Source organism: Clavelina lepadiformis, chromosome 1 (assembly GCF_947623445.1).
Source record: "Clavelina lepadiformis chromosome 1, kaClaLepa1.1, whole genome shotgun sequence".
In the NCBI taxonomy this organism is placed as follows: domain Eukaryota; kingdom Metazoa; phylum Chordata; class Ascidiacea; order Aplousobranchia; family Clavelinidae; genus Clavelina; species Clavelina lepadiformis.
Window position 1 is genome coordinate 17319449 of NC_135240.1, and position 26523 is coordinate 17345971.

Genomic DNA, 26523 nt, shown 5'->3' on the forward strand with positions numbered 1-26523 from the left:
CGTGCAATAACGTGATCTGTTTTATAAAAAGATGTTTTGCTGCCCCTCCGGCAAACCAAGGAAGCCTCAAGATGTTCATTAAGAAACTGTTAACCTTTTATTGTCTATGTTTTTGGAATAATATTAATAGTAATGAAATACCAAGCATATGGAATTCACACGCGGTTAAAATTAAACCTTCAATAACAAAATGTTATTATCAGCGAACTTAGATCAAAATGATTTAAATAACTTCCATTAAAGCAATTAATTGGTTTTCGTTTACCTGTGTCATCCTTAAGGCGCCGTATATGCTTGTAAAAAGGTCTAATCTCTTTGCTTATTTTATTATAAAGTGAAATTCCACTGGACTTGTTCGATAGAAGTCACGTTTCGTGGTCAGGGTAGGATACAACATAAAATGCTAAGAGTTTGCGTGGTATCAATACGGTTTGTAATTACTTCTAGTTGATTACTTTAAACTTTGCTTGACATACCAAACAAAATTATGCTATGTAGCGTCGCGTCTAACACACAATTTCTTACGCGTGCTTCGCTGACCACGTATCCAGACGTCATACTGAACAAGTCCAGTGCGTAGGATTCAAACCGTTGTAAAGTAAGGAAGATGCAATATATTTTCAAATTTTTTTCTTTATTGCGTAATGGAATTCATAAATCATTACAACCCGATGCCCAGAACACTTGTAATTTGGAAAAGATTCAAAGTGAGTCGACATTTTCCATCGTTAAGTATAGGCAGTCGAAAAAATCTTGCCACCCATACAATAACTTGGAAAAGGTGCTTAATGTAGTCCTTCTAGAATCTAGAAGTAATCTATTTACTGAGGCGTTGTTAAAGTGTGAGTTTATCTTCTTGTTGATCTGCAAATGTATCTTTGTCTCTAATAATATTAAGTATTTCTATTCTTAATTCCCAATACTTAATTTTGAATTGGCTTATGCCAGATGTTTTCTAGGCTGAGTTTTCCTCCTTTCTCAAAATAGATAGAGAAATGCGAGTCACAGCTGATAGAAATAGACATCTTATTATAATTAGTAAAGTATAAGCTTTTAAGAAACAGACATATCACCTTCACAGGTGATTGGCAGCCCATCTAGTGTATCAATTTCAACCTTTTACACTGGTTCGATTTCCTTTTCTGGTATTGATGGTGCCACTAGATTAGTATTGGGGCGTTTGGGCACTTCACTGAGAGCAGTAATCACGAACGTCAGATTTCCACTTACGTCAGTAAAATTTTGCTGAACTCCATCCGAGGTTCGATTTTTTCATAAATGGCCACCTCCATCGCTGAACAATGTGATTCGAAATCCTTCAAAAACAAGTTAAAATCTGAGCTGACCTGGAAGTTTGGCGACAAAAACATAAAATTCGTTCATTCATTCATTCATTCATTCATTGGGGAAGTCACAGCATAAGATAAAACAAAAGCTTTTAAAATCCTCTCAAGGTAGACGGGGTCCTGTCGTGCTCATCAGTTGCGTTTTCTAAGGTTCTTTAAATCCTTAATGTTGCTGAACTATCAACGACTCGGATAAAATAAGTAAATTATTATTGATGTAAAAAGTACCATATAAAACAAGTGGTCTCTTTTCTCAACACCATAAGTAGGATGAATAACAAACGCAGTCTCAAAACTTTGTCACGCTTGGGCGATGTTCCCACAATTCTGAAGTAAGGGCAACCTTAAGGCACAAAGCGCCAAAAAGTCAAGCGACTAAATAGAGAAAGCGAATAGAGTGACTAATGAAAAAACAATTTCATCTTTCACTAAATTAATAAATGAATTTAAAAATATTTCTATTTTTTATAGAATGCGTGTCACGCCAAATTCCTATAGGTCCAGGATATCCTGTTTTAATGGCCAGTCATTGTACCGAAGAACTGTCTCCTCGACATTAAATCATCTCATTAGCCCGGTTTTATACACAAATAATTTAATTAGCTCCCTTCAACAAATCAGAAACATTTGTCATAAGCCCAATTTGAGACTACAGCGTTCAAAAAGACGCGACCATCTCGGTCTAGTGCTCTACGTAGACAGCTCGCGAAATACTGATGATTAAGATTTAAACGAAAGAAAGCTTTTCTTGCCTCGGGTAGGAGTGGTTCAAAAACGCGCACGCAGTAATCTTAAATGAAACTGAAAACAGTGTGAAACAAAGGATAAAAGCATCACAATAAAGTATGTGGTAAAACAGGCTTACAAATGACATACTTGGAAAATTGCACACAACTGGGTTTATCACAAAGCCACACGATTGAAGGTGCAAAACCAATAACTCTTATCCCGCCTACTGTATATGCCTAAATCGTGAGTATACACATTAAAATATACGTAAAAGTACAGTATTAAAAACCAACATTATAAAACAAATTTCGTTTTATATGTACTTGGATATGATAATATTAATGTGCTCAGATTTATTCTCTGGACCTTTAATGAAAAAAATAATTAAAAAATAAAAGTTTAATTTATGCCTCTGCGCTCTTCCATGTCTGGAATCTTTGAGACAGACCAAGTGACCTATATTAGGCATAGAAAAAAATTGTAAATCATCAAGCTTGTAAAGCATATTTAAAGCAAAAAGGCTTGAATGTAAGCGAAAGTTTAGCAAACATCAATTAAATAACGATTTCACAGATATGGTAGATTATATAGGTCCACTGCAAAGTTAAGCAGCAAACTCATTCTTTGGTTTGCACTGTGGGTTTTAGCGGAGGCACTACTCCTATGATGTCTTTCTCTGATACAGCAGCGATTTTCCCAAATTGAGCAAAGACGAATTTATTTCTCACGATTAATCCGATTTTAATTTTCCATAAATTCTGTTATGAACAACCCATGTAGAGGTCCAAAGAGTTCCAAAGTGCTTTCTTATTGCTCACATATGCCTCCATTTCAAAAACGACCAATAGATTACTAATTTTAAAGTTCAAGTTAAGGTGATATCGAGAGCGGAATATGTTGGTTTGTACCTACGTTCCCTACATACAATTATCCCAACATAATCATTCGTCAACCACAGTAAGTATTACTTACATTTAACTTAGAAATTTTACTGTCGTGGTTTAAAATATGATTAAATAAAAGCATTTAAATAGTTAAAGTTAAAAAATTTAAAATAGTTTGTTCATGCTTTTTAAAATAACATTCAACTGCTCAATGAAACTGCACAGAAAAAGTTTGTAATGTTGTACACTTTTTAGACTAGAAGCAATGCATTTATTTTCACAGTGTTTGAACTTACGTTGATGTATTTTCAGTCCCGCTGTCTCATTGGTCCTATACTTCCCCCCATTTATTTGTGGTTTCGTAAAACTTCATTTAGTGTTGTAACAATTGCGCAACCAAAATTAAAATGTTGTTACCAAACTTTACAATTTATGTAAAATTGAGTTAAAATTCACAAAAGTTTATCTGAATCGTGCGTTTGCTTATTCCGAAGTGCAGTGGACTGCAAATGCGTTATAGTGTTGGGACATTAGAAGAAAAACATTGTCACAAAGTAGTTGTCACAAAGCATATTTCACAGGTGCTGACTTATTTTGTACAAATTCATTTTGACCATATCCAGTATAAGGCTTCGGAATGATAAAAGAATCTTTTGCAGCTTGCTACAGCCTTTTTCTTGTAGGCAAACACCGCTGTAAGTTTAGGTTACTTGAGGTCATAAAACACATTGCTCGTAAGGTAACTTTTCGGCAATTGGCTTGCAGTCGGTCAGGCCACAGGCAAGTGACACGGAAAGGAAATCTTTTGACGTCATTAAATGCTCCACGCTAAAATTAACTTCCTGTTGTTAAGTTAAAAAGAGCCATAAGCCGGTAAATAGGAGAACTTTTTCCAATTAAAAATTTTGTTACTCAGGCAAGTCGAATGTGCAGGGCGAAGTTAGTTTCGAATAGATTGACTTAAGACAAGCAACATAAATATGCAAGCGTCCTGGATTTCTTACGGTTGCTTAATACTCTTGATCGGTATAGATAATGGTTGCAATGCATTCTTGGATCATTTGATGAAACGTGTCCAAAAAAAATGGATGACATCTTGGCAGCGAATGCGGGATCAGCAAGTGAGACCGCGCATGTTTGCCCAGATAAATTTACAAGGATCACCGTCCATTGTTCAGGTTTGCTAACTTGTGTATGTTCTTAAATTTTGGAAACTAATTATCAATTGTCAACTATTGAGGTTTAACAACCAGTAGAAATAAAAGATGATCTCACACAGGTAGCCTAAGCAAGCTTTGTTATTAGCTTTAAATTTTGATTTTTGTAGTAAGGGTCTTCACCAAAAAATTGTTTCGAAGACTGATTTATTTAGATACAATCAAAAGAATTTATTTGGATTCACGAATTTAGCACTACGGTAGCACCGAATTGCTGTACCGTGTTACTTTTTCAGTACCGATTCCGTTACCGTCATCACTTTCGGAGAAAGTTTCGATTTACTTTTTAAACAAATTTTGATCAGTACCGGTGTAACCAAGATTTTCTTTAGCCAGGAAACCTCCCGCTTTTACGGCTGTCAATTAGTCCGCCTATGTTCTTCTAACTTTCATTAGCATTCCTTTTTAAAACTTCTGCGTGTTCACAATAAAAACAAAGGTATTTGCATACCTTCAATAAAAACAAACGTCTTTCTTATATTAAACCAAAACGTAACATGCCCACTAAAACTCTTGTCCACCAAACCACAGCGTAATCAATTATCATTAGGGTGTGAGATTGGAAATTGCGGGCAGCGTAACTTAACTCCGGGGTAGTTGTGGGTAAAGACTTAAACCAGGTACGTGTGTAGAAAACTTAAGAAAAGGAGTCACAAGTGGCATATCGATCAATTAGTAATACTAAACACGCAGTCACACATTGTGTACAAGAATGGATGCAACAATATGAGTGGAATACATCTTAATATACTTTCAAAAACACATCGTGGAATATACATTTAACTATACACCTAAAAACATATCAAAGTGCATATCATTATTGGTGACACCGGTACTCTTCAAGAAATTAATTTAAAGTTATAAAAAGCGTATTTTTCAAAAGGTCGTTTTAATTAAACCCTAATGCCAATTTTACCGTTTGTTGTTCTTTTTTAATAAACGAATGTTTATCAAAGCTGCAAGGAGTGAGGTCACAAATGTTTTGACCTAGATTAACCACAAGCATAGCTCAAATTGGGGCAAAAATGCACTTGGAGCAGCATCCTTTATACAAAAAGTACGGTGCCGAGTACAAACAAAGTACCGAACTACGTTTTTGAAACAGTAGCTAATACCGGAACCATCGGTACATTTTTTGCCAAGTACCGGTACCGTTACCGACGATTTGGAAGTACCGACTGGCCGCCTCGGATCATAATACTTTCAAAACTATTTTTCATGGCTTCTTGTTGGCCTAACTTACCTTTATAACATGGTAGCCTAAACCTAACCTAAATCACCCTTCTAATCTAAATGTAACTTCAATTGAATCCTAAATAGCTTAAATCGAACTTTTCCATACCCATTCTTCTAACCTAACCGCCTATCTAAACAACGCGCTGCGTGACCCATTTATGGTATACAAAAGCATGGTATATATGCATTTCATAATTTTTCACAAGAAGTTTCTATTGTATACTGGGTATTTTACATGATCTTTTATTTCACATAACTTTATAAAACTCTTTTATCTTCCTGCAATTGCATTTTTTATAACTTATTCCACGTTCGATTAAGAATAAAGACAGTTTTCTTTAAAATGAGGGTAGTGATTATAATTACAGCATTGGTTCTGACATCATTGGTTCCGAACCTGCTAGAACAGGCCATTTATTATCCATCTTGGAGGTAGAATACAAATGCATTAGGCTGCAACCATGATGTGGGTCTTAAAACGTGCATGAACATAATAATCGTAAACGTAAAAACGTAACGTAAAAGCCTTGTATGCGCGTCCGTATACGGAATTACAGATACGATTGTAGACATTTTAAAGATCTGATGACTGATGAGTGCACTTATGAATAAATAATTTTCGAAAAAACATGTTCTTAACCTAAATGACACATCATTAAGGGACCCATGAAAGTCATCAGCGCGCCCATTTAAAAAACTTGGGCCACTTTTGCATATGAAAATTTTATGTCCACTATACTATACTATGTACAAGGGATTTTTATTGATAAAGCACAAGTTTTGCACTAAGTGTTACAGTATACGTGGAATAAAGATTTAACTAATGCCACGAGTTACTGCACGGGATGACCTTCTTAATGAGCAGTGGACCTGATTTTTTTCTGTTGACTGATACGATAACAAGATACAAATAGAAAATCGCTTGGCCTTCCAGCGAAATACATACATTTTTGGGTGTGAAAACCTTGAGATTTTTTTTGTCTATTTGCATTTTCGTGGCATTCGCTTATAATTAATCTCAGCCCCTTTGATCGCATTTACACACCCCGGGTATATATGGTGGTATATGTGCGAAATCACTGCGATAGACGAATGGATTCGATATATAAAATAGTTTCCTTTGCCTTGTTGTCCAATACAAATATTGCCCAATTCTGATGGTTTAAATTATTGAACCGTCCAAAATGACAGGAGTAAAGATACTATAAACTGCTGCCCGATTAAAAGTGAGGTACAATAAAAAATTGCATTAAATAATTAAAACGTGTATACCCAGATAAATTCAGGTTTTGTAGAACTTAATTTGCAAAGAATGTCGAAAATATATTTTATGTTTGTTGATTGTTTTTAGACCATGGCCAGCCGGCAAGGCAACATTGAACTCGCGGTGAGTTTGCATAATGCCACAGCTGACACCGTCTCCCTTCTTCACATGCACGGTATTGATCAGTGGTTAAATCACCGGAGTAATGTTGCTATAAACACTGTTGCTAGTTATATGGGCTGGCCAAATGCTGTGGGAAAAGTAGAAGGTATAAGTGTAGTGAATCAATTATAGTTCTAACAAATTACTATTTTTATTTATTCTTGTCTTCTCAAGGCAATACTTGAATTCATAATACCTCAAGTTTTGTGTTTTATCTATACGCTCTTTTTCTGACTTACTTTTCATATGCATTTTAATATAGCATTATTGTATTATTCATGTTTTACCGTCATAATAATCAGTGCTATTGTGTGGAAGCCTGCCGGTCTATTCGTATTCTATGCGCGTTATGCAATATTTCTGTTTCTGATGACAGGTGATGTTATACCGGATAGCGAAAACACCTATTGGTGGATGACGTCAACATCCTTTCCTCCTCAAGGAACAGAAGGTCAAATTGTATTGTTGCCGGTGTCAAAAGTCAATAGCAGCTTGCCTTTGTCACCGATGGTCGTTTCTTCATCAGAAATTGAACAGAATTGGTATTATTCTAAGATCGAATGGGTTGATATGAACCAAGACGGCTGGTTGGATGTTGTGACGTCACGCTCTCGAGGCCGTTCGGGGTCAATCCAATTTTCGCAGTTATTGTGGTACGAGAATCCTGGATATGGTTTACTCTGGTCTCGCGGAAGGTAACTGTATGAAAGTTGTTTAGTGTATATTTGTTGCTGTTTGGTTAAGAAAGCATATGTTATCATAGCTGGCGGAAAGTTGGTTTAAGAAATATTTTATAGATGGCGGTCTCATACCATTACAAATGGTCCTGATATGTCTTTTGAAGTTTTACGAATTCCTCTGCCATCAGGGGAAAGCCGACTTGTCATTATTGGTGCTGGGTACTGGGACAATAAACTTTATGCAGTGTGGACTGAAGGTATAAGTATTTTAACAATTTTATGCTGCAAAAGCTAATTAGCAGACATCTTCAAACAATTAACAATAATTCATAAATAACTAGGCCCACCAAAATCATCGCCAAATTCCAAGTCAAGCGGCTGGAATTTTAAACAACAATCAAACCGCATTTTATTACAATGAAATAGTTTATAAATTACATACCCTATTATCGTGAGATCGTAATGCACTATACTGTTTAACCAGATCCTGAAGAAAATTGGGCTAATGTAGATGCAATCAACGAACGTGTAATTGACAATCACGGCTGGTTTTATGATGTTCAAGTCGCTGATGTGAATGCAGACGGACGAGTAGATATCATCGCGTCTACTTGGACGTAAGTGTTTTAAACTACACCTACATACGTTAACTATCTTATGTATGGGTGGCCTTGCTGTGATATCTTAAGTTATAAAAATTATTTATTTGGGCAAAAGATGCTTTTAGGTTGGTCTGTTGCAATTGCTTTTCACCTTTTCAGACCTGGCATAAAACAAGGTTCGGTGATAGTTTACGAAATTCCATGCGATTTTATTCGTGATAAATGGCGACGCCACATTTTGATTGACGGCGCTGTAGATATGCTGTTACCTGATCTTGGCTCAGGTGGAAAAATAAAGATTTTTCACCCAACAGTACGACAAGGGCAAGTCTCACAGTAAGTGACTTCTTTATACACTAACATTTTTCTTTTAAAGAAGTGAAGTTTGCGGTATCTGTTGTTTTCTTTTTGTTTTTTCTAGCCTTACAAATAGCACTAAGTTATACCAGTTCACGCAGCGGAATCTGTATTCAGAGCCAGCCGTAGGCCAAAGCGAGCGACGAAGCTGCTTTGGGCCCCATTTTGCTCAGCACTAAAGTAAAAATAACAATTTTGCTTTTATTTAGCGCAAAGCAAAGCGTTTTTTCTCAACTTATTCTCGAAAGAGAATGTTTTGATTAAAAAATATCACACAAAGTAAAGCATTCAGCATGGGACGAAATTTGCCAAAGCCAAAAAGTTGATATTTCGTTTACGCTGTTGCTCTTAGTACACTGATGGAAGCTTGCGAAAGATTTTGTAGAAGAATTAAAAATAAAATTTAACCCTATGAGTGCTATATTATATTCTGTTTTTTAATTTGCTATATACTGGGTTAACACGGTTCAACCACCATCAGCTTTCTATACACTTCTGATTATAATATTATTATAACACTAAGTTATTTGAAATCGGCAACGGGCCCCGCCATCAGTTCTTGCATTCGGCCCGCGCTTGGTGAAGGTGACCCTGTCTGTGTTATGCCTAACGTATAATATAAATTACAACGCACCCGTTAAACTGTTATAGTAAACGTTACATGATGCTAATGTTTCATGCTATTTGCTGGGAAAAGCATCCGTGCCCATTTATCTACTAACCTTATGTTTTAGAAAAAAGAAGCCTTTCATCCTAGTTTCTGGAGACGATGAGGGCAGAGTTTATGTCTTGATCCCCAACTCGAGGCGCACCAACGATTGGGAATACACCAGCCACACGGTTAATCGAAACCGTTTCATAAACAAATTTTTACGTGTTATTTCATTACACTTTTTTTATTTAGTTATCTTTGCTTTTTTGTAGGTATACAAGACATCGGGTCCGGTAGGTGCTTTAGCAGTTGATGACATCAATCATGACGGCTTTATGGAAATCATCATTCCGGTAGTGGACGGACACAAGCTGGTGTTTTTTACTTATAAACCAAGCGAGATTGGCCCACATTATTTTGTAGATGAAACGTCGGTGGCTTCACCTTAGCCAACATTTTTGTTTGTAGATAAAAATTGTGGTTTGCAATAAACTTACAACTCATTTATTTACGGCTGCCACTATTTCACCGGAAAACATTTTGTATTCAAAGCTCTTTTTCACAGCTATTGTTAACCTAAGTTAATTATTGCAACATAGTAACCGAAATCTACCTTATAATCTAAATCTGACTCAAATAAAACGTTGAACAGCTCAAATCGACTTTTTGCATACCCATTCTCCAAATCTAACAGTCTTCCTTTAATTATTATAGGCTACGTGACCTATATGCGGTGAAATAGTCACTCTGTTTATTTACTCTTAATCGGAGAAATGATAGCAAACACAAGGGATATGAAGTTATGGAGTGGGTGCTTCTTTCGAAAACAGTGTGATAGAGTTTTTATATTAATTTCTGTTTAAGCGACAGAGTCCTAAGAGCAGTGGCATGACTATACATGAACGTTTATCATTCAAAAAAGTTATTATAAGTAGCAAATTGCAACAGTTTTAAAAAAGTTAATAACAAGTAAAATAACGAAAGTGTTTGGAAATACACACACAAATTCCGATACCATTTCACAGAGTTCTCAGTCAATTTCGGCTCGGCAAAGGTGCTGGGCTCTCAAAAACGCTGCCCATTTTCGATTTCAAGTCCCGCTACTATTGTAATGCCCTTGGGCAAGGCGTTAACGAGGCTTGCTTCTGTTCAGTGGTCCGATGAGCAATACCGAGTTCGAACAAATCAATATAAAAATCATAAAACCAAATACAAAAATCTGCTATCAATTGGAAGTTATGTTAACGGTGACGGTTATCAACGATTAGCTCGGTTACTGGGGCTCGAGCAATGAGAAATCGTCAACGTGTTTAAGAAACTGAAAAATCTCAAAAAAAAACATCTTAAAATCCATGTTTACACAAAATTTATATATGTTGTTTTAATTCTTACTTTTAAACTAAACATCATCTTTCCCTTTTTTAGATTACTTGAATACCAGCCGATGACATAAGGTAGATAACGCTCATATTTCGCAATGTAAGACAGTAAATAACCATTATGATAAACAATGACAGATTGCAGAGGTTGTACTTACACCTTCTTGAAACACTTTTTTGTGGAATTAATCAACTGCCTGTGATAACATCAGCCTTTGTAGAAGACCGCATTTCAAACAAGTTGAATCATGAGAATTTTCTGGTAATACAAACATGTGATGACGATGTCTGTCTTACTCATATGTTGTCTTGATAACAACATGCATGAAAACCCATCGTTATTAAGTGAAAAACAATAATGCAGATAAAATCCTGAATAAAGTATTTTAAAAGGTGGAATAAGCTATGTTATAGGCTAGATATATTTTATACTACAGTGTATTGGTGCGCTTTATTTATTTAGTATTAGTATACCGAATATAGGTAGTTTAAGCACGCCAGGGCTCGACCCAGTTTGGAGTGTGATCTTGAAGATAATATTTTGATGAAAGCAAACAAAAAGAAAATAGGATTTACGACAAAACAAAATTGAGTTCTCCAATTGGTTTAATAAAGCATTTTCAAGTGGTTTTCAAATACCTATACGACGCAAAAACCAAACCTGCTATAGCATATTTGCTTCCGATTCAGCCATTACAGACAGCCCACAATATTCATTAATAAGACAGGCGTCAAGTGATACTGCATGAGGAAAGATACAAAATTTAAGAAAGATGTCCGATACCACATCGTATTAATTTTCATCTCTTTTTAAACGATAAAATTTGGAAGTCATGCAAAACAATTTGTCAAGTAAAAAAACATATGAATCCTCCAAACAGATGAAAAGAACATGAGTATAAGTAATAGATGTAAACAGAGTCTACTGTAGAGATATTTTGTCTGATAAACCTGTTAAAGAACGTAAATTAAACATTAGCCTTTACAGTTGATCGAATATTTTTATAACATCATCATAAGAGTGAGTCATATAGCATAATTAATATTAGTATTTATTCTATTTTACTAAGCTTCTGGGCAAGCTAACAAAAGCGACAGAAAACACATAAATTTTTAAATTGGAAGGTTTGCCAAAGAAACTTGAATGTGTTATATTTTAATTTTTCTCTTTACTCAAGCCAACATATATTGAGTAAATTATTAAAGAGTTTCAAAAATCTACTTACGTTTTATATGAAAAGGTCTTTGTTTGACCTTGAGATATCTATATTTGATAATATAATTAATCTTTAACGTGATTATACTCACACCAAACTTGGATGGATTATCTCTTTGACTTTTATCTTTTTGTTTATATCACTGTCAATAGCCTGGAGGTTTTGCTCTGCATCCTAGAGAAAAATTGTAGCGATCTGGAGATATGAAGGCTCTGAAAAGAATAAATCCAATTTTATCATCGGTTAAAATAGACATATCTATACATTATTCATTGCAAAGACATTCCAGAAAAGACAAGTCAATTTGATGTTTTTGACTTTTATAATCACAAATGACAGAATCAAAAAACATGTTATTTTCTTGTTTGTTGACAACCAAACAAAGTTGCAGGAAATAATTTTCCACTTGTTTCAAATAAAAGCGAAAAATTATGTAAGATTAAATGAGGACGATTGAAACTGTTTAAATGTAAGTTGAAGTAAGCTCATTCTCCTAACATAAAATTTAATTTTCAGTTTATGGCAGTGCTGGTTGACACGCTGTTTGCTATACCACGAAACATTGTATAACAGCGTTTGACCATGATAGCATAGTTTCGGTTAGGTGTTCCTGCTGATTGTTGCCAAGAATTTGAAGCCAGTTTTGATGAAAAGCAACCACACAGTGGATGACTAACTGGTTCAATCAATGAAGCGAAGTTTAACTTGCTTAATTTGAACTCTTGTTTTTCAAACGTTCGATCGAGAACAGTAACAGGAAAGTTTTTGTTTAAACTTTGGTAGGCCTCAGGCACATTATTTGTATCTGTGTAACTACAGCCAGCTAAGGCGAAAGTTGCATGAAAATCACTGTCTAGTCAGAAATAGTTGTTTGGTAATTAGAATTCGCTTTTAGTTTCCGAGCTAAACGGGAAAGACGGACAATTGGATGAATTTTAGGAAAAACAGACCTATACACACCATATGTGATTCACACTTATGCAGCAAAAATTGTGGTAAATATTATCACTGAGCATTAATTATTCAGCAAAGGCAGCGAACTCTCGTTAATAAGTATTAATTTATGTTCTTTCATTAGTGTTTTTTTTTGACATAAACTATAGGCTAAACGTCTTTATATCTGTTTATAGCAAAGAAAGTGAGATACGTATATAGGTTATTGTGCTTCTCATTCACACAAAACATCTCTTCTAAAAGAGTGTTATGATTTCAAAAGAGCATGCAGATTCAAACGCAGAAATATAGCGAACAAAATTGAAATCGTAGTCAAGACGAACGTTTTGTCCCAAATTACATTATGTTCAGGAAACGGTATGTCAAAGCTTAACAAACAGATGCACGGTATTGTTGTGATAATATTGTTCCTGTTTGCTTTCTGCAGAAACAACCAATTGAGTTTAGCAAAGTAGAAAAACTACGACAAGATACATCAGTGATGCAAGTTTAGTATGTGGTAGTGGGCATCCATGAAAGTAGACTCGCCCACGAAGCAAAGTTTTATAAAACGTAATCGATTACTTCCTGCAAATTTATTTTAAGCCTTGTGCAGTATTATTATTTCCTATTGGAATGAGATTAGGAAAAGTCGTTGTACTGTATATGGCGGAATGCAACTTTCTTGGGTACAACACCATGAAAAGTGAATTTAGGTCACCAATAGCAAGCTGAAACAACTGAGTAGGCATTTTTTGCCAATATTGTATAGGCAGTTCAGATAAGCTTCAAAAAATCTTTAAAATGGACGATGACTAAACGGTTATGTAGTTTGAAATTATTTAATAAGTAATCAAATAAAAGAAGGAGCTTTATTTCATTGAGGTATTTTTATAAAGAGCTTGCAAACGACTAGTTTAATTTAATATCTTTGTGGCATTATTTCGAGCAACCCTCAGCGTAACTGGGCCATCATGGAATCACAGGTAAGTCCCTTAAAACAAAACACACTCACACAATGATAAACTTATTCAAATTGTTTTAGTCGTCAAGTCTAATCCTATATAATATGATTTTGCGGCAAATTACCGGTAGAAACCTATATATAGCATGAGACATCAAACAGACTTAGTTAAAAGTTTAAAAACCGATTTCCTTGAAAATTTTACTGCAAGACCGCCGTAATTGCCAAACATCTTCTATTTCTATGTATTTAATTTTTTGAATGGTAGGTCTTGAGTACCTTATAGGTTTATCAAATATATAGTTGTCGGTCATATATGTATAGGGGTCATCGACTATTTGGCTGCCGACATTTTGCAATGTCGGTTCGGCTATATCACTTCAAGAGTCTTCGCCACTCAACAACAAACATCTCCTTCAACCTGTCGTTACTGCGCAGCCAATATTTTTGCAACCAAAATCTGCTGGGCATTTGTTAGTTCATATGCAACAGGTAACCTACAGTAGATTACATAAACGCAACCATTAGTCATTTTCATAGTCATTAGTAAGTTATGAATAAGGTCACAAGGTTAACCATAAAAAGGGTCAAGTAAACTGAAGTCAATTTTCCCCTCTTTCACGAGTTAAACATCTAACCACCAGCTATGTGATTTATACTTATACGTTAAAATCGTCACTTTTTTTCCGCCAGTGTTGAAAGCAGGACACATGCAAAAACTGAAGTCTATTTTGTAGTCGCTTCTATCTTATGATGTTTCTAAAGCTTTTGCTGTACGTAACAAAGTATAAAAAACCTTTTTAGCAGGTGGCTCCAATTTTCTCTCAGGATATAACACAGCAGATAGACCTTCAATCTTGTGGAGATTTAGTATCTCAAACTGTGCTTTTTCCCCCATTACAACGTGTGCAATCGTTTCATCAGAGCCTAACCGAACCCACGTTTCGTCAAAATGTGAATAATTGTGAGGTGAGAAGTTACTACCTAGTAAATACTCAGTATAGCGTATTTTGTTTTTATCAGCATTTTTTATCGCAAATAGAAGCTGGCCAAATTTCAACACAGAATTATAAGCAAGTCTGTCAACCGAACGCAAAGAAAAAAGAAAATTTCACCATCTGCTAAAAGAAGAAGCAGGTGTGACTGAACAAATCACTAAAATACTCGTATGCTTAAAATATGCGTAGAGACAGTTTATTTTGAAGTGTGTATTAAACTTACATAGTTTGCATAAACGTCTACATATGCACATTGGACAGAACATAACATTAATGATTATGACGGGCGTGTATGAAAAACTGGTGGAATATATCAAACGTAAACAATGCTCTACAGTAGATTCCGACTTTTACCACCATACAATATAGGACCAGACCATTTTGGTCAGAAAACCCGAATAGTTAAACAATAATATAATCGAAGCTACTATACAGTACCGTTTAACTACGTTCAGGATCGATGCATTTATAGGCACAAAATTATAAAAACCATCAAATTCATCTTTTATTTCATTAACCTTAAAAGCAACACTAAACTTAACGTGGGAAGGTGAATTGAGAATACATGTAGCACAATTGTCACTGTCACGTTGCATAATGGACACGAAAAACTGATATAAAAATTTGAAACAGATGAAAACAGCGGTCATAATATCCAAAGACTGATCGTAACGAACAGAGAATTTTGTACGGCAAAGGTAAACCGTACCAAAATGGTTATATAAAGCGGGTGATCATATTAAATTATAGGTTGGTCAATATCAAGCGGATTCTACTGTATAACTAAAACAGTTCAATTGCTGCAAAAACTTTCCGTAAAATATGTATTATTGTTGTATTATGTATATTTATATATACTGTATATATGTATTAAGATACTGTTCGTTTGTGATAGGCGGTATCTTATAGTCGTTTTACAGATTACGACTAATTGCTTTCTTGGAATCAAAGAAAGAAAAATGTGCGTCTCAGTTTGCAGCAAGCGATTACGAAACCTCGAAAAAGTAGGTTTTTACTTTTAACGGAATTTTTTAATTAATGTTTTCACTGTCATTGTTGTTTGTCATTGTTTTACTGTCACACGGACATAAAAAGTCACCACATATGACCAAGCTAAACCTAACATACCCTATATTTTCTAGCCTAAATTTAGCCTAAATTTAAGCCATTTTTCAGAACATAGTTTATATTAAAAATCTGCTGAATAGGTTACAAAGCTTTAGTATGAAGTAAACATACACATAAAATAGTAAATTTAATACAACTAACTACTTACGGTGAAATAATGCTTTTTGTTCACTTTTCCCTAGCTAGCTGTATGGTCGGTTTTAATATAAACAGGATCGATCGCAGAGAACGATATTTAGCATTTTATGTATATAGTTTATATCTCAATTTAATATAAAAATTTTTCATGCTGAAATGAATGGTATTGCAAATTCTGTTAATGCAGTCAAGCTACTGCTGGTAGTCGAGCTGAGGATACTGACGAATTTAACACACTGGATCTGAATGAAGAGCATATTACAGATACGGATGATGACAATTTCCATAATTTTGAAATGCACAGCAATAAGGCGGATGATTCAAAAAACAATAAAGAATCATGATAAAAATTATAGCTTGCAGATATGTGATAACTGATAACATTGTGTCTTTTTCTATCCTACCAAACTTTTTGTCGCCTTGTTTTGCTTCATTTTCTATGTATTAAATAAATGAAAAAGTTATAAAAATGTTTACCCATATATATTCAAAGGCTATAAGCATAGTTCTGGTACGACTTTTTTAAAGATAGTATAACGTAAAGACCCCTTGCTAACGACTTTACTGAATAATTTTAATGTGTATTGAGGTGTGAAAACAAAATGCTGTTATGCACGTTTCAGATTTTTTAAAACAGAACACATTTAGTAAAAATATTTCATAACAGCGTCCCATTTACTGCAATTATGCCTATAGCAGCGCTATATACTGCAATGCATTATATTTGTTCTCATAGACGTCAATTCGAATATTAGTTTTAATATTTTGCGCAGTATTTTTATTTCAGATTTAGCTCAAAATATTCATCAACAAAATTGTCTCTGTCTTAATATCTTTTTGTTTTAAGGATAAATAAGGTTTGGTATCCTTTTATTTACAATAATTTTATACAATTGTGAAGTAATATATCTGTAGATTTTTAACAATGTACATTTATTATGTTAATACAACATTGCGCGTTTATTGGGTAATGTTATTGATTAATTATTTTATCACAAAATGTAGGCTACAAACAGAAAAAGCGATTAATTCTGCGAATAATTCAACAACAGTAAACTTTAACCAAATAACATAAATAAAGCAAGTTTATGCAGTAATATACAAATGCCCATTTACTTATAATCGAATAGTCAAGCAAACTCAGTTCCCTTTTTCAACATGTTGTGTGCAATAAGGCTGACAATGGCTGCAAAGAGGAATATGCCCACAGTAACTATAACAGCATCTTCCATTAGTGAGGTGGAAAGCAGGAAAATACGAAGCCCCGCAAATTTAAAATTGACAGGATTTTCTAAAAATGTAAATTATTATCAAATAGTTTATGCTATAATACTAGTAAGAAACTGGATAAGTACTTTTGACCTGTACAGTAAACCCTCTTCGAGTTATAGCCGCCATCTTGCTTGAGTGGCAAGATTTTTTTGCTGGCCTGTACTAAAAAATTGAAATCCTGGACCCACTTCGATACGTTTTTAAATTGTAAGCGTTTTGGGCAATGAATTGTGAAAGATTTTCTAAAGTGAGTAATGTATGAATTTCTTTACACACAAACGAAAACTTTTTTGCAAATACCTTGCCTAGTTTTTATTTTACAGTGCTTTGAATCGTACGCACTCGGCTTGATGATATGACGTCAGGCTATGTAGCGTGACTTGCGACTCAGGGCACATATGAATTTCCAAGGGATCAATTAAACACTTTCTCTGTGAATTATTGTGACGCGCTAAAATTTTCTATCCAGGAAACTTCCGACTCTTAACCAAACAGTCTGTATAACTAAACCTATAATTTCCTAATAGTCTCCTTATGTGTACAAAATAAAAGTAACACTTTTACAACAAGCAATGGATGATTGGAGCATGACAGAAATCGGTAAGCGCGCCAGAATCTCGCTGTCACAAGTTGTCGACATGTCATTTTGCCTGATGGTGGTGTTCGATATATTTTGTAAAGTGAGACAAAGCGGTGCTTCCGTCTATTACCTGTGATACGATGAATTCCTTAACAGGGTTGCGAATGCTGAATGATCCAGGCAAGCCAAGAACTTATCAAAGAATGGAGTCCGCCACTATGCTCAAAGTGGATCAAATAGGACCACGTCGCTGTTATTCGTAGTTGCTCTACATAAGCTTTGCGGTGGTTTAGTTGTGATGATTCCAATGCTGTTTTTATATTCCGTACTGGCTAAGATATTCGTATTTTTTATTACAAGTTTTAAGGGCAAGGTTTGGCTATATTGACTGGCTGTAAGTGGGAAGAACAGGACAAGTAGAATTTGGCGTGACACTTTGTGACACGCTTTGTGCAATAAATTGTGATACAGAATATCCACCGAATTAAAAAAAGCTTATTTCTAATTAGAAAAAATGCCTATTCTAGCTGTTTTCCCACGGTAATTAGTGGTGATTGATGATAAAAGTAGGTTATTTACAATCACAGGTTATGAAAGAAAGTATTTCATAATTAATTCGTTTCATTAGGGATGTGAGTGTTTATCAGGATTATAGCTAATTAATTATATCTAGCTAATTATACAATTTTTGCAAATTTAAATTTCAAAAGCTTAAGTAATTCGATAGAAAATGTGCATGCTATATTAACTGTACCAAAACTTTACTTTCAAAAGATTGACCTCCGACCCGAATATACATATAAAAAGTGGAATGTATGTTACATGCTAACAAGTGGCTAAGAAGCACTTTGCACAGTTCGCGAAAACCGCTAGATTAGAAATTTGCTAATCAGAAATAAACTTTAAATGCAGCTTATTTTTTTCATATCAAGATCGAATTCTCTATATTTCATTCTCATTCACGCTATTCCCAGAACTACCCTGATGCCACGCAAACTTTCACTGCCTCGCACGTTGTGACGAAATAAAACTTTGTTGTGTAAATAACTTCCTATGCCACTCACTTGAGTGAGATTTTTACAATTCGGTTGCTTGTCTTTTAAATAAGATTCAAAGTGGTTATACGATTTCCATTCTTAAGTAAAGCGATCCAAAAAAATCTTGCCATCTCAAACAGTAACCAGAAAAGGGTCTTTTCAGGACAGAAATTTAAAATGTTTTCAATTTTGTAAGTTTACATGCGATATAACGTTTAGAACGTAATCAATTAAAGAATATGTTAAAATTTTGAAACCGTTTGGCAAAACGCACTGTCTGCCAGCCATTATCCTCTGCATGATAATTTACATTAAACGCCAACCGAATTATCAAGGTTATCGGTATATTTTAGTATTCAAATTAGAAAAAGTGTCTTGTTAAACCTTTACAAAGTTTTCCATTGTCTTCGGATATCATTCCCTCAGGGCAGTAACACATTGCGTTGCCGAAATTATCGACCGCACAGTCGTAAGCACATGCTAGCTCATCCTGCAAATACAAAACACGGCACGGAAAAGTCAAACGTTTATAATTCGCTAAGATTTAAATGGCTAAAATTACATAAGTTGCGTAGCCCGGCATTAGCTTCAAAACATATTCGATAAGGATTTTTGCATGATATGTTTTGTCACTAGATGTAATGATTCAAGCTGGTGAGTCAGTCTATTGTCAGTTGCTGATACCGTGATACGTAGCGTATCATTTGTTTTTTCACCATTAATTTTGCGGAGTGAAAATTGCGATGCTAATCGTTATAGTCAGGATGGCCATCGATCTGGACTCAAAAATAAGAACAATCAGGAAACAAGATAAGATTAAAAAGGAAAAGAAGTTGCTGAACAGCACTTATTCGTGCGTCACGTCAATTCAATGCAAAGGGCCACAGAACAAAGCGATGTTTCTAAAAAAGAGACACTATTCACCACCGGTTATGTCTAAGTGTACTTTAACTTTATGTGTACATTTCAGTTAGCACACAGGTTAGACTTGACCGTCCTTTCACTAAGGCTGTTACTATCTTTGTTTCTAAATGGCGCACCAAGTTGTATCGAAATGCCTGATATGGAAAGCTCTACCCTAAATATTAGACAAAAATATGGACGCAAGTGAAAATGAGGACATTTCCTATAAATAATGGAGGTAAAGCAACTCTGGTTATAGTTATAGCACGATCAACTAACGCAGTTAACCATTAGTCAGTTCGTAAAGAATACCTTGCTGCACATTTCATTGTTAGTTTCATCTTTTTCTTTCAGATCATTATTTTCCAGAAATATAGGTCCCCAAGAAATAGTTTCCATCTGATCCCTTGAAGCACTTGATAGAATGTTGCGACGTTTGCGCTTGCCACAGGAGTACTGCAGTTTAGTCATATCAAACGCTTATTAGAGCAGTATAAATGTATGGATTAATTGTCAAAGATGTTAATTTATATACCTGTGCAGTATAGGTTATCACAATAACTTATTATTACAGACGTAAGACACACTTTTCTACTGCATTCTGTGAAAAGTTACATACTACTTTTTTAGTTTTTAATTTTCCAGTTTTTAACTTACATGATTGCAAACGTTCGCTGCCTCGCTTTGGTCGCACACATTAACTGTGCAGTGAATATACATCTGTTGATTTGCCAGGGGAAGGCCGGTCCAGTGAAACACAGTAAATGAAAACAATACCCAAGTATCATTAAAATTTTTGTATACTTCATTGGCGTTCTCTATGAAAGGATCGTTTTCTGCACAGCTAAAGACACAGTTGCATATATAACCTATAAAGGCACCATAAAAAACCTGATGTCATGTGCTTAACAATGTAATATCAATACAACATTCTTACCCGTTGCTTATAATGGAATAACGTATTGGGTTGTTTATATTAGAGTCCGGAGTTGCCCAACATTGTTGACCCTACATTTATTGTAAAAGAAGCTTTATGTACAGCGCCTGTAGTAAACAACCTCATGCCAGCATGCCAGACAAACGTAAACAAATTCATGAACAAAATCAAATGTTACATGGACGACTGAGTTTTGGTCAGTTTTCTGGAAGTTGCAATAGCATTTTTGAGTGGTGCAACTTTTGAAAAGTTTGAATGCTTTTTTGAATATAAGTAATCGCAAATATGGAATGCATTGCGTATGTGGCACTTAAGAGTAGGCCTACAGCTTGGCATACCTAATATATAACATTATCACCCATACTTGTAACAATGCTGTCCATACATTTAGCACATACTTGCAAAATCAGGTTAAAACGGTCGTCAGCATTCAGGGAAAGACCGATGTACACAAGATCGTTATCAAAAGCGTTCCAAACACTACTGCGACTCGAAAAAGACCCGTTTGTGTAACGAGCCATTTGCAACTGCACGTCACCACCCAATTCTGGTTGCACATGTAATCTTCTTTGCCTATACCAAATAAAGACAGCTTAGTATTTACTGCTGCAAGGCTTTCGATCTTTTTAGATTACTGTTCTTCTGAGGTAGTAGAAATCATAACTTGAATCGCAGACAATCGCAGAATCGCAGACAAGTTTCGACTTGTTGGCTTTCGTGCACCAAGTATTAATTTTTGGATACTGAATATTAAACGGTATTTACATAACGCCAGACCAATCGCATTTGACATTTTAACAAAATGTACTTATACGTCGTACAATCATCAAAAAATGCATAGCTTGGAAACAATGAAGAAATTTGGCGATGAACTTCGGAAAATCGGGAAAAATGCTGTTTTGGCCTTTAGATATATACTTTACATGTGCAATGTTAACTGCTGTAGGAGTTTTACACAATAGCAGATTAATCGCGTGTGATGTTTAATATGCGCTCCTATACCGCGTTAATGAGTGTCCTCATATCAACACAGAAATGTTTGCTGATTTTAGTTTGCCAGAAAGTTTCTGTTTACTTGATAATCATCAAGCTAGTAGACATTGTTTTCCAGAAAGTTAATGCTACCTTGAATCACGTGAAATTAAAATTTATTATAGGCCTAGGCTAATTATACTGATAGGGACTTGAACTATTTCATTATTTGGAAAGAAAATATTATTTTTGCAATAATGACATGTGGTTTTTTTATGCAAAAGTCAGTAACTGTACCACAAAGAAGCTTTCCGATAAAGAATATTTGTCAGAAATTACAGAATCGATAAAACGTAAAATGCTAAAAAATTTAACTATTAGCTAAAAGAAAAGTTTTGGAACGCAGGAAATTGGGCTGCATGTCATGTATAACAAGTGGTCTAACACTTTAATAATTGATGTTTAGTGTTCAATTAAAATACTTAGATGCCTTGACCAATTTCAAAAGATTATTGTGCTGCATCTATGCTTTTGCGTTATGCAATCAATGACAACCGAGCAACTTTTAAAAATACGATTTAATAATAAGTAAGCTATACAGAAGAAATAGAGTCAAACAAAGTTCAAGAAATATTTTTATGTTTCGGAAACTTTTATGGAGCCTAAACCTTACAACTATTTTACAACATCTAAAAACTTCCAGTTCATAGACTTTTTTGACCAAACAGTTCAAATTTCAAACTTTTCATCCAAAACTTTGATTTAAATCCAAATTTACAAAATGATATTAGTTTGTCCAAAGTCACTGGCAAAGGACAGTAGTTTCAAATGACATTATACCAGATAATATTTGGTCTCCAGATTTAGCATGTATCCGATAAAAAGAAACAAACTTTTAAAAAAAATTTAAATTTTACAAATTTATAAGTGCGTGCCAGGGAAATAAAGAAGCAAGTTCCTAGGTCTAAAAGTAATAAAAAAATAAGAATTTCTATATAGGTCCAAATGAGTACTTGTTTTAAAAACCATACGTTATCCATGTAATACTGATAAGCGATCTCTTTCATTTCTAAAAAATATAATTCCATAATTGTCTTCAACTTACGTAACTTGTGGGTTGACAACTTCATCAGCAGATGAATTTACTTGTCGGCGGAAATGACAAAATAGGTTAAAATATACTGAAGCATCCCTTGAAGTGGTTTGTCCAGAAAAATTTGGCATTACACGGACAGTATAGGAAGCATACAAATTATCATCATCCGTCTGATAAAAGCGGAACAAATGGTTTAGTTTTTCTAAACAATTAGAAATTACGCATAACATATAGTTTTTGATAAAGATCCGTTATAGCATATATTTTTAACATTTTCTGAATCATTGACAAGCAATAACATATTTTAGTAAACTAAAGTGGGTATAAGCGAAATTTACGGTAATACTAGAGGCGCATTGTAGCAAAAGCAAATCAAACTGATAGTATCCCCCTGAAAATGTGTTTTGTGTACACTGGGCATTGTCAAAGGAAGTTTTATTGGCATTCACCAGCATCAACGAATCCACCTCAGATACTGACAGATTTTTCAAATATGAAGTAGATACTCTAAATAAGACGTTCTTTAAGAGGTCAATTCTTCTGAATGCAGCTAACACTTTGTTACTAACATCATGTTTCATATTATATTGTGTTATACCTTATTGTGACTCTTTCGGTTGTGCAGTTCAGTGCCAGTTGACCTTCTTGCATTACGTTTTGTGCATAGACTATAAAAATAGAAAAATAAGACATTTTTAGTTGGTTGAATAATTTAAACGTCCAAACATTTCAATATTAAGCTGCATTTGAAACGAAGCTGTTCGGAGTAAGTCTAATAATATTCTAGTATAGATTTGGAAGCAGGATACCCCTGTTATTGGTGCATATGCATTACATATATACCTGTTGCCTATAAATGCCGGTTACGTTTATGCATTTATAATTAAAATTTTGCAATATAAATTAGAGAAAAGCGTCATACAAGCTGTTTCGATACATGATTATCAATTATGCTGTTTGTCTATTAATCGATTTCTTTAGTATGATCGAAAATTTAATTTGTTCAGTTTTGCGCACGATAGCGCCATATATAATTGCATGCATACTAGGCTATTGCGCCAACAAACAACTACGCCCCAGGGAGCTGCATATGCGGTCTGCCCTTGCTATCGAACCCGCAAACTCGTAATTTGTTGAGACTTCCTTTGCTGAAATGTAAATAAAAAATCACATGTTCTAGGATAAATTACAATTTTAAGTAAACACTTTCAGAAACCTATGTTCCGCTGCTTTTCATGTGAAAAAAACACTTTATTGAAATTGGCTCTATCATCCGAAATAGCAAATACATAACGATGAAATCAAGTTGCGACAGTTTGATAATAATTAATTTTAATAAAGGAAACTAATGCTGTTTCCATATCTCCAAGAACATTCCAATCACATAACATATTTTGTTAAACCGGATCGTTTATATAATATTAAAATGTTTGTGGTATTTACAAAATTGTTCTCAATTTCTATAATGTTATCACTTTAGCGTTTGCATTTGTGCTGGCGCAAATACGTAACCCGATAATGTTGGGGTCATCAGTGCATTTGGTATCAGTTCGATAGCGAAGCGGTTAGAGCGCAGAGCTTAGTGAAGCAAACCCGGGTTCCATACTCAGAACGCTACCATTGTAATTCTCTTGGGGAATGGATTAAAGATGTTCAGTGGTTTTGGTGAATAGTTCTGAATACGGGCAAGGTCAGGTCACGTCATAAAAACAAAAATGCACTCAGACAAGCTTAGTAACCGGCGGTGAGGAATCAATGACAAGTTCAAGTCGGGCAAAGACTTTTCTTAGTCCGCCGATGAAAATTTCATATCAATGTTTCTCCTTTTTTCTACGTGTTACGAAAGTAAAAGAATACTGTACACTAGGCCTATTCCTACCTTCCGATAAGCCCAGTAAAACAACTGTGAAGAAAACAACAAGAAACCCCATCCCAAATTCAGTAGGTTTTCAGGTTTGATTCTTTTCAGTAGTGGTAAATGTAGGTGAACAATGCTTGAAACAATTAAATGACACAAAAATGCTTGACATTTAAATGGTTTAAAGTAAACAAATAAATGACACGTTTACAGATTAAAAAACTTATTTCAAACATTGTGTAAGAGGAAATGGAAGGTTGCTTTAATTCATATAAAGTCCTTTTTGATAATGGTATACAATACACTCTTCTGAAATAAGCTTTTACAGTTCCGTAATGTCGTGCTTTCACGAGTGTAACAGACGTTGACCCGGGCTCACCGCTCATGGCAAACTTAGTAAATGAACAGAAGAAATACTTTTCTTCAATGTTGCTTATTTAAGTACTACATTAAATAAATAACGCTCTGATACATTTCCTTATACAGTTAAACTTATTCTACCACATGTAATACATGGAATGTAATAAACTCATAGTTTTCTTTGATCTAACGAAGGCTGTAAAGAGAATTGCGTTTTAGCGTGTACGCATACGCTTTAGCAAACAAAATCCTTATACAGCTCTAACCATTCTAAACCACACACAATAGAAGATGTTACCAAGATGTATAATGCGTTGTGCGAAGCGGAACTAACATATTGGTGATTTCATTGTATGCAATTTCCTTGCGTACAAAATACTCATTGTTTCCAAAGTTCCGGCAGTTCGATTAACAAAATGACTATTGAGAAAATGGTGTAGTGGCGTCGAAGAGATCCCAGTCATATTATAAAGAAACGTTTGCAAATGTTTCTAGCGGGCAATAAACAATCATCTCAATAACAAACAAATACACGTCTTTGCTAAAACATGCTTAACATCACTAGTTTTTTAAGTTGCCTTTTGATATGTGACACAGCATCTATCAGTAAATGTTTTTATAAGCGTCCCAATCATTGGTTGTCTTCAAACAAGGAGGCATGAAGGAACGCTTGAACCTGCGGGTTACAAATCGAAACAACAAAAGACCTTTCATCAGGCCGAGAGTGTAGTAAGAGGGGCATTTCATTTGATTTTCCCCACTTCGTATAGGCCTATAACAGGTACAATACAGTTTTGCCCGCTTTAGCCTATGCAGTGCATACATTTCGTTTACTAATATGGGTACATGTTTATATTTACAGTGACATATTAGCGTTTGAAAAGCGGGGACTTACATTAAATTGAACATCACAATGAACATTGAGTAAAGTATTAAACACTATAGTGGGCCAGGCAACCTATGGATAGCAAATCTTTAAATCTCTGCAAAAAACATTCTGGTCGTATTTCTAAATTACCTTATCTAAATTCGTGTAACTTTACCTACTTTCTTTGGTTCAGCCGTATATAATCCCTTCACATACAGTATTTTATATTTTCACTAGTTTTGATGCAAAACGTGTTTGGTACGTTTCGTTGATTATAGTATAATATCGTTATTACGTTGCTGTATAAAGACATTGTCTCCGTTAACAAAAAAACAAAACATTTTCTTGCATATAAAAAATGCTAACACTCCATTTTCATAAAGTTGTATGCTATTTGTTCATTTCTTTGTTTGTTCAAAAATAATTTTTTCATGCAAAACGGTGACCAATAATACACATTCTAACTCCAGTTATTACAATAAACTCTTTGGTAGGGCAATCATTCGTCTCCCTTTTCGAGAATTCGTCCTCCTTTTTCATAATGATTGAAATGTCTTCCGAAGACACGCTAAAATCAAAAAATGTCCTTCTTTTTGGCAATAATAGTTTTATACTGGTATTTTTAACTCGGTTTGGCAGCATCTGGCCAACAAATTTATGTCTACATGCATGTTGTGTTTTTTACTATTTAAGATATATTACAGTGTTCTTATGTCGAACTACAAAAGAATTCAGACAGTGGAAACCTCTATTG

The 26523-nt window shown here is 34.7% G+C and overlaps 3 protein-coding genes across 5 annotated transcripts; 2 read left to right on the forward strand and 1 right to left on the reverse strand.

The window, feature by feature from the left end:
- Nucleotides 1-3835: 3835 nt before the first annotated feature.
- LOC143468996 (uncharacterized) lies at nt 3836-9636 on the forward strand. The gene is made up of 8 exons (XM_076966507.1): nt 3836-4137; nt 6764-6944; nt 7215-7533; nt 7636-7775; nt 8003-8135; nt 8280-8456; nt 9212-9317; nt 9402-9636. The coding sequence occupies exons 1-8, from the start codon at nt 3940-3942 to the stop codon at nt 9576-9578; spliced, it is 1431 nt and encodes a 476-aa protein (XP_076822622.1). The 5' UTR covers nt 3836-3939; the 3' UTR covers nt 9579-9636.
- A 2657-nt stretch (nt 9637-12293) lies between these two features.
- On the forward strand, nt 12294-16857 carry LOC143452556 (uncharacterized). 3 transcript variants are annotated; one of them, XM_076953589.1, is made up of 6 exons: nt 12294-13644; nt 13947-14114; nt 14430-14591; nt 14665-14759; nt 15541-15624; nt 16074-16857. In XM_076953589.1, the coding sequence occupies exons 1-6, from the start codon at nt 13633-13635 to the stop codon at nt 16228-16230; spliced, it is 678 nt and encodes a 225-aa protein (XP_076809704.1). In that variant the 5' UTR covers nt 12294-13632; the 3' UTR covers nt 16231-16857. The 3 variants fall into 3 exon arrangements, with proteins under 3 accessions (XP_076809704.1, XP_076809710.1, XP_076809695.1); XM_076953595.1 differs by having other exon boundaries at nt 14451-14591; XM_076953580.1 differs by having other exon boundaries at nt 12382-13644; nt 14427-14591.
- Nucleotides 16740-25132, reverse strand: LOC143452549 (alpha-tectorin-like). The gene is made up of 10 exons (XM_076953570.1): nt 24563-25132; nt 23282-23351; nt 23022-23190; nt 22693-22853; nt 21014-21188; nt 20616-20686; nt 20336-20522; nt 19991-20134; nt 19160-19265; nt 16740-17177 (listed from the first exon to the last, which is right to left on the reverse strand). The coding sequence occupies exons 1-10, from the start codon at nt 24612-24614 to the stop codon at nt 17017-17019; spliced, it is 1296 nt and encodes a 431-aa protein (XP_076809685.1). The 5' UTR covers nt 24615-25132; the 3' UTR covers nt 16740-17016.
- Between the last annotated feature and the right edge of the window lie 1391 nt (nt 25133-26523).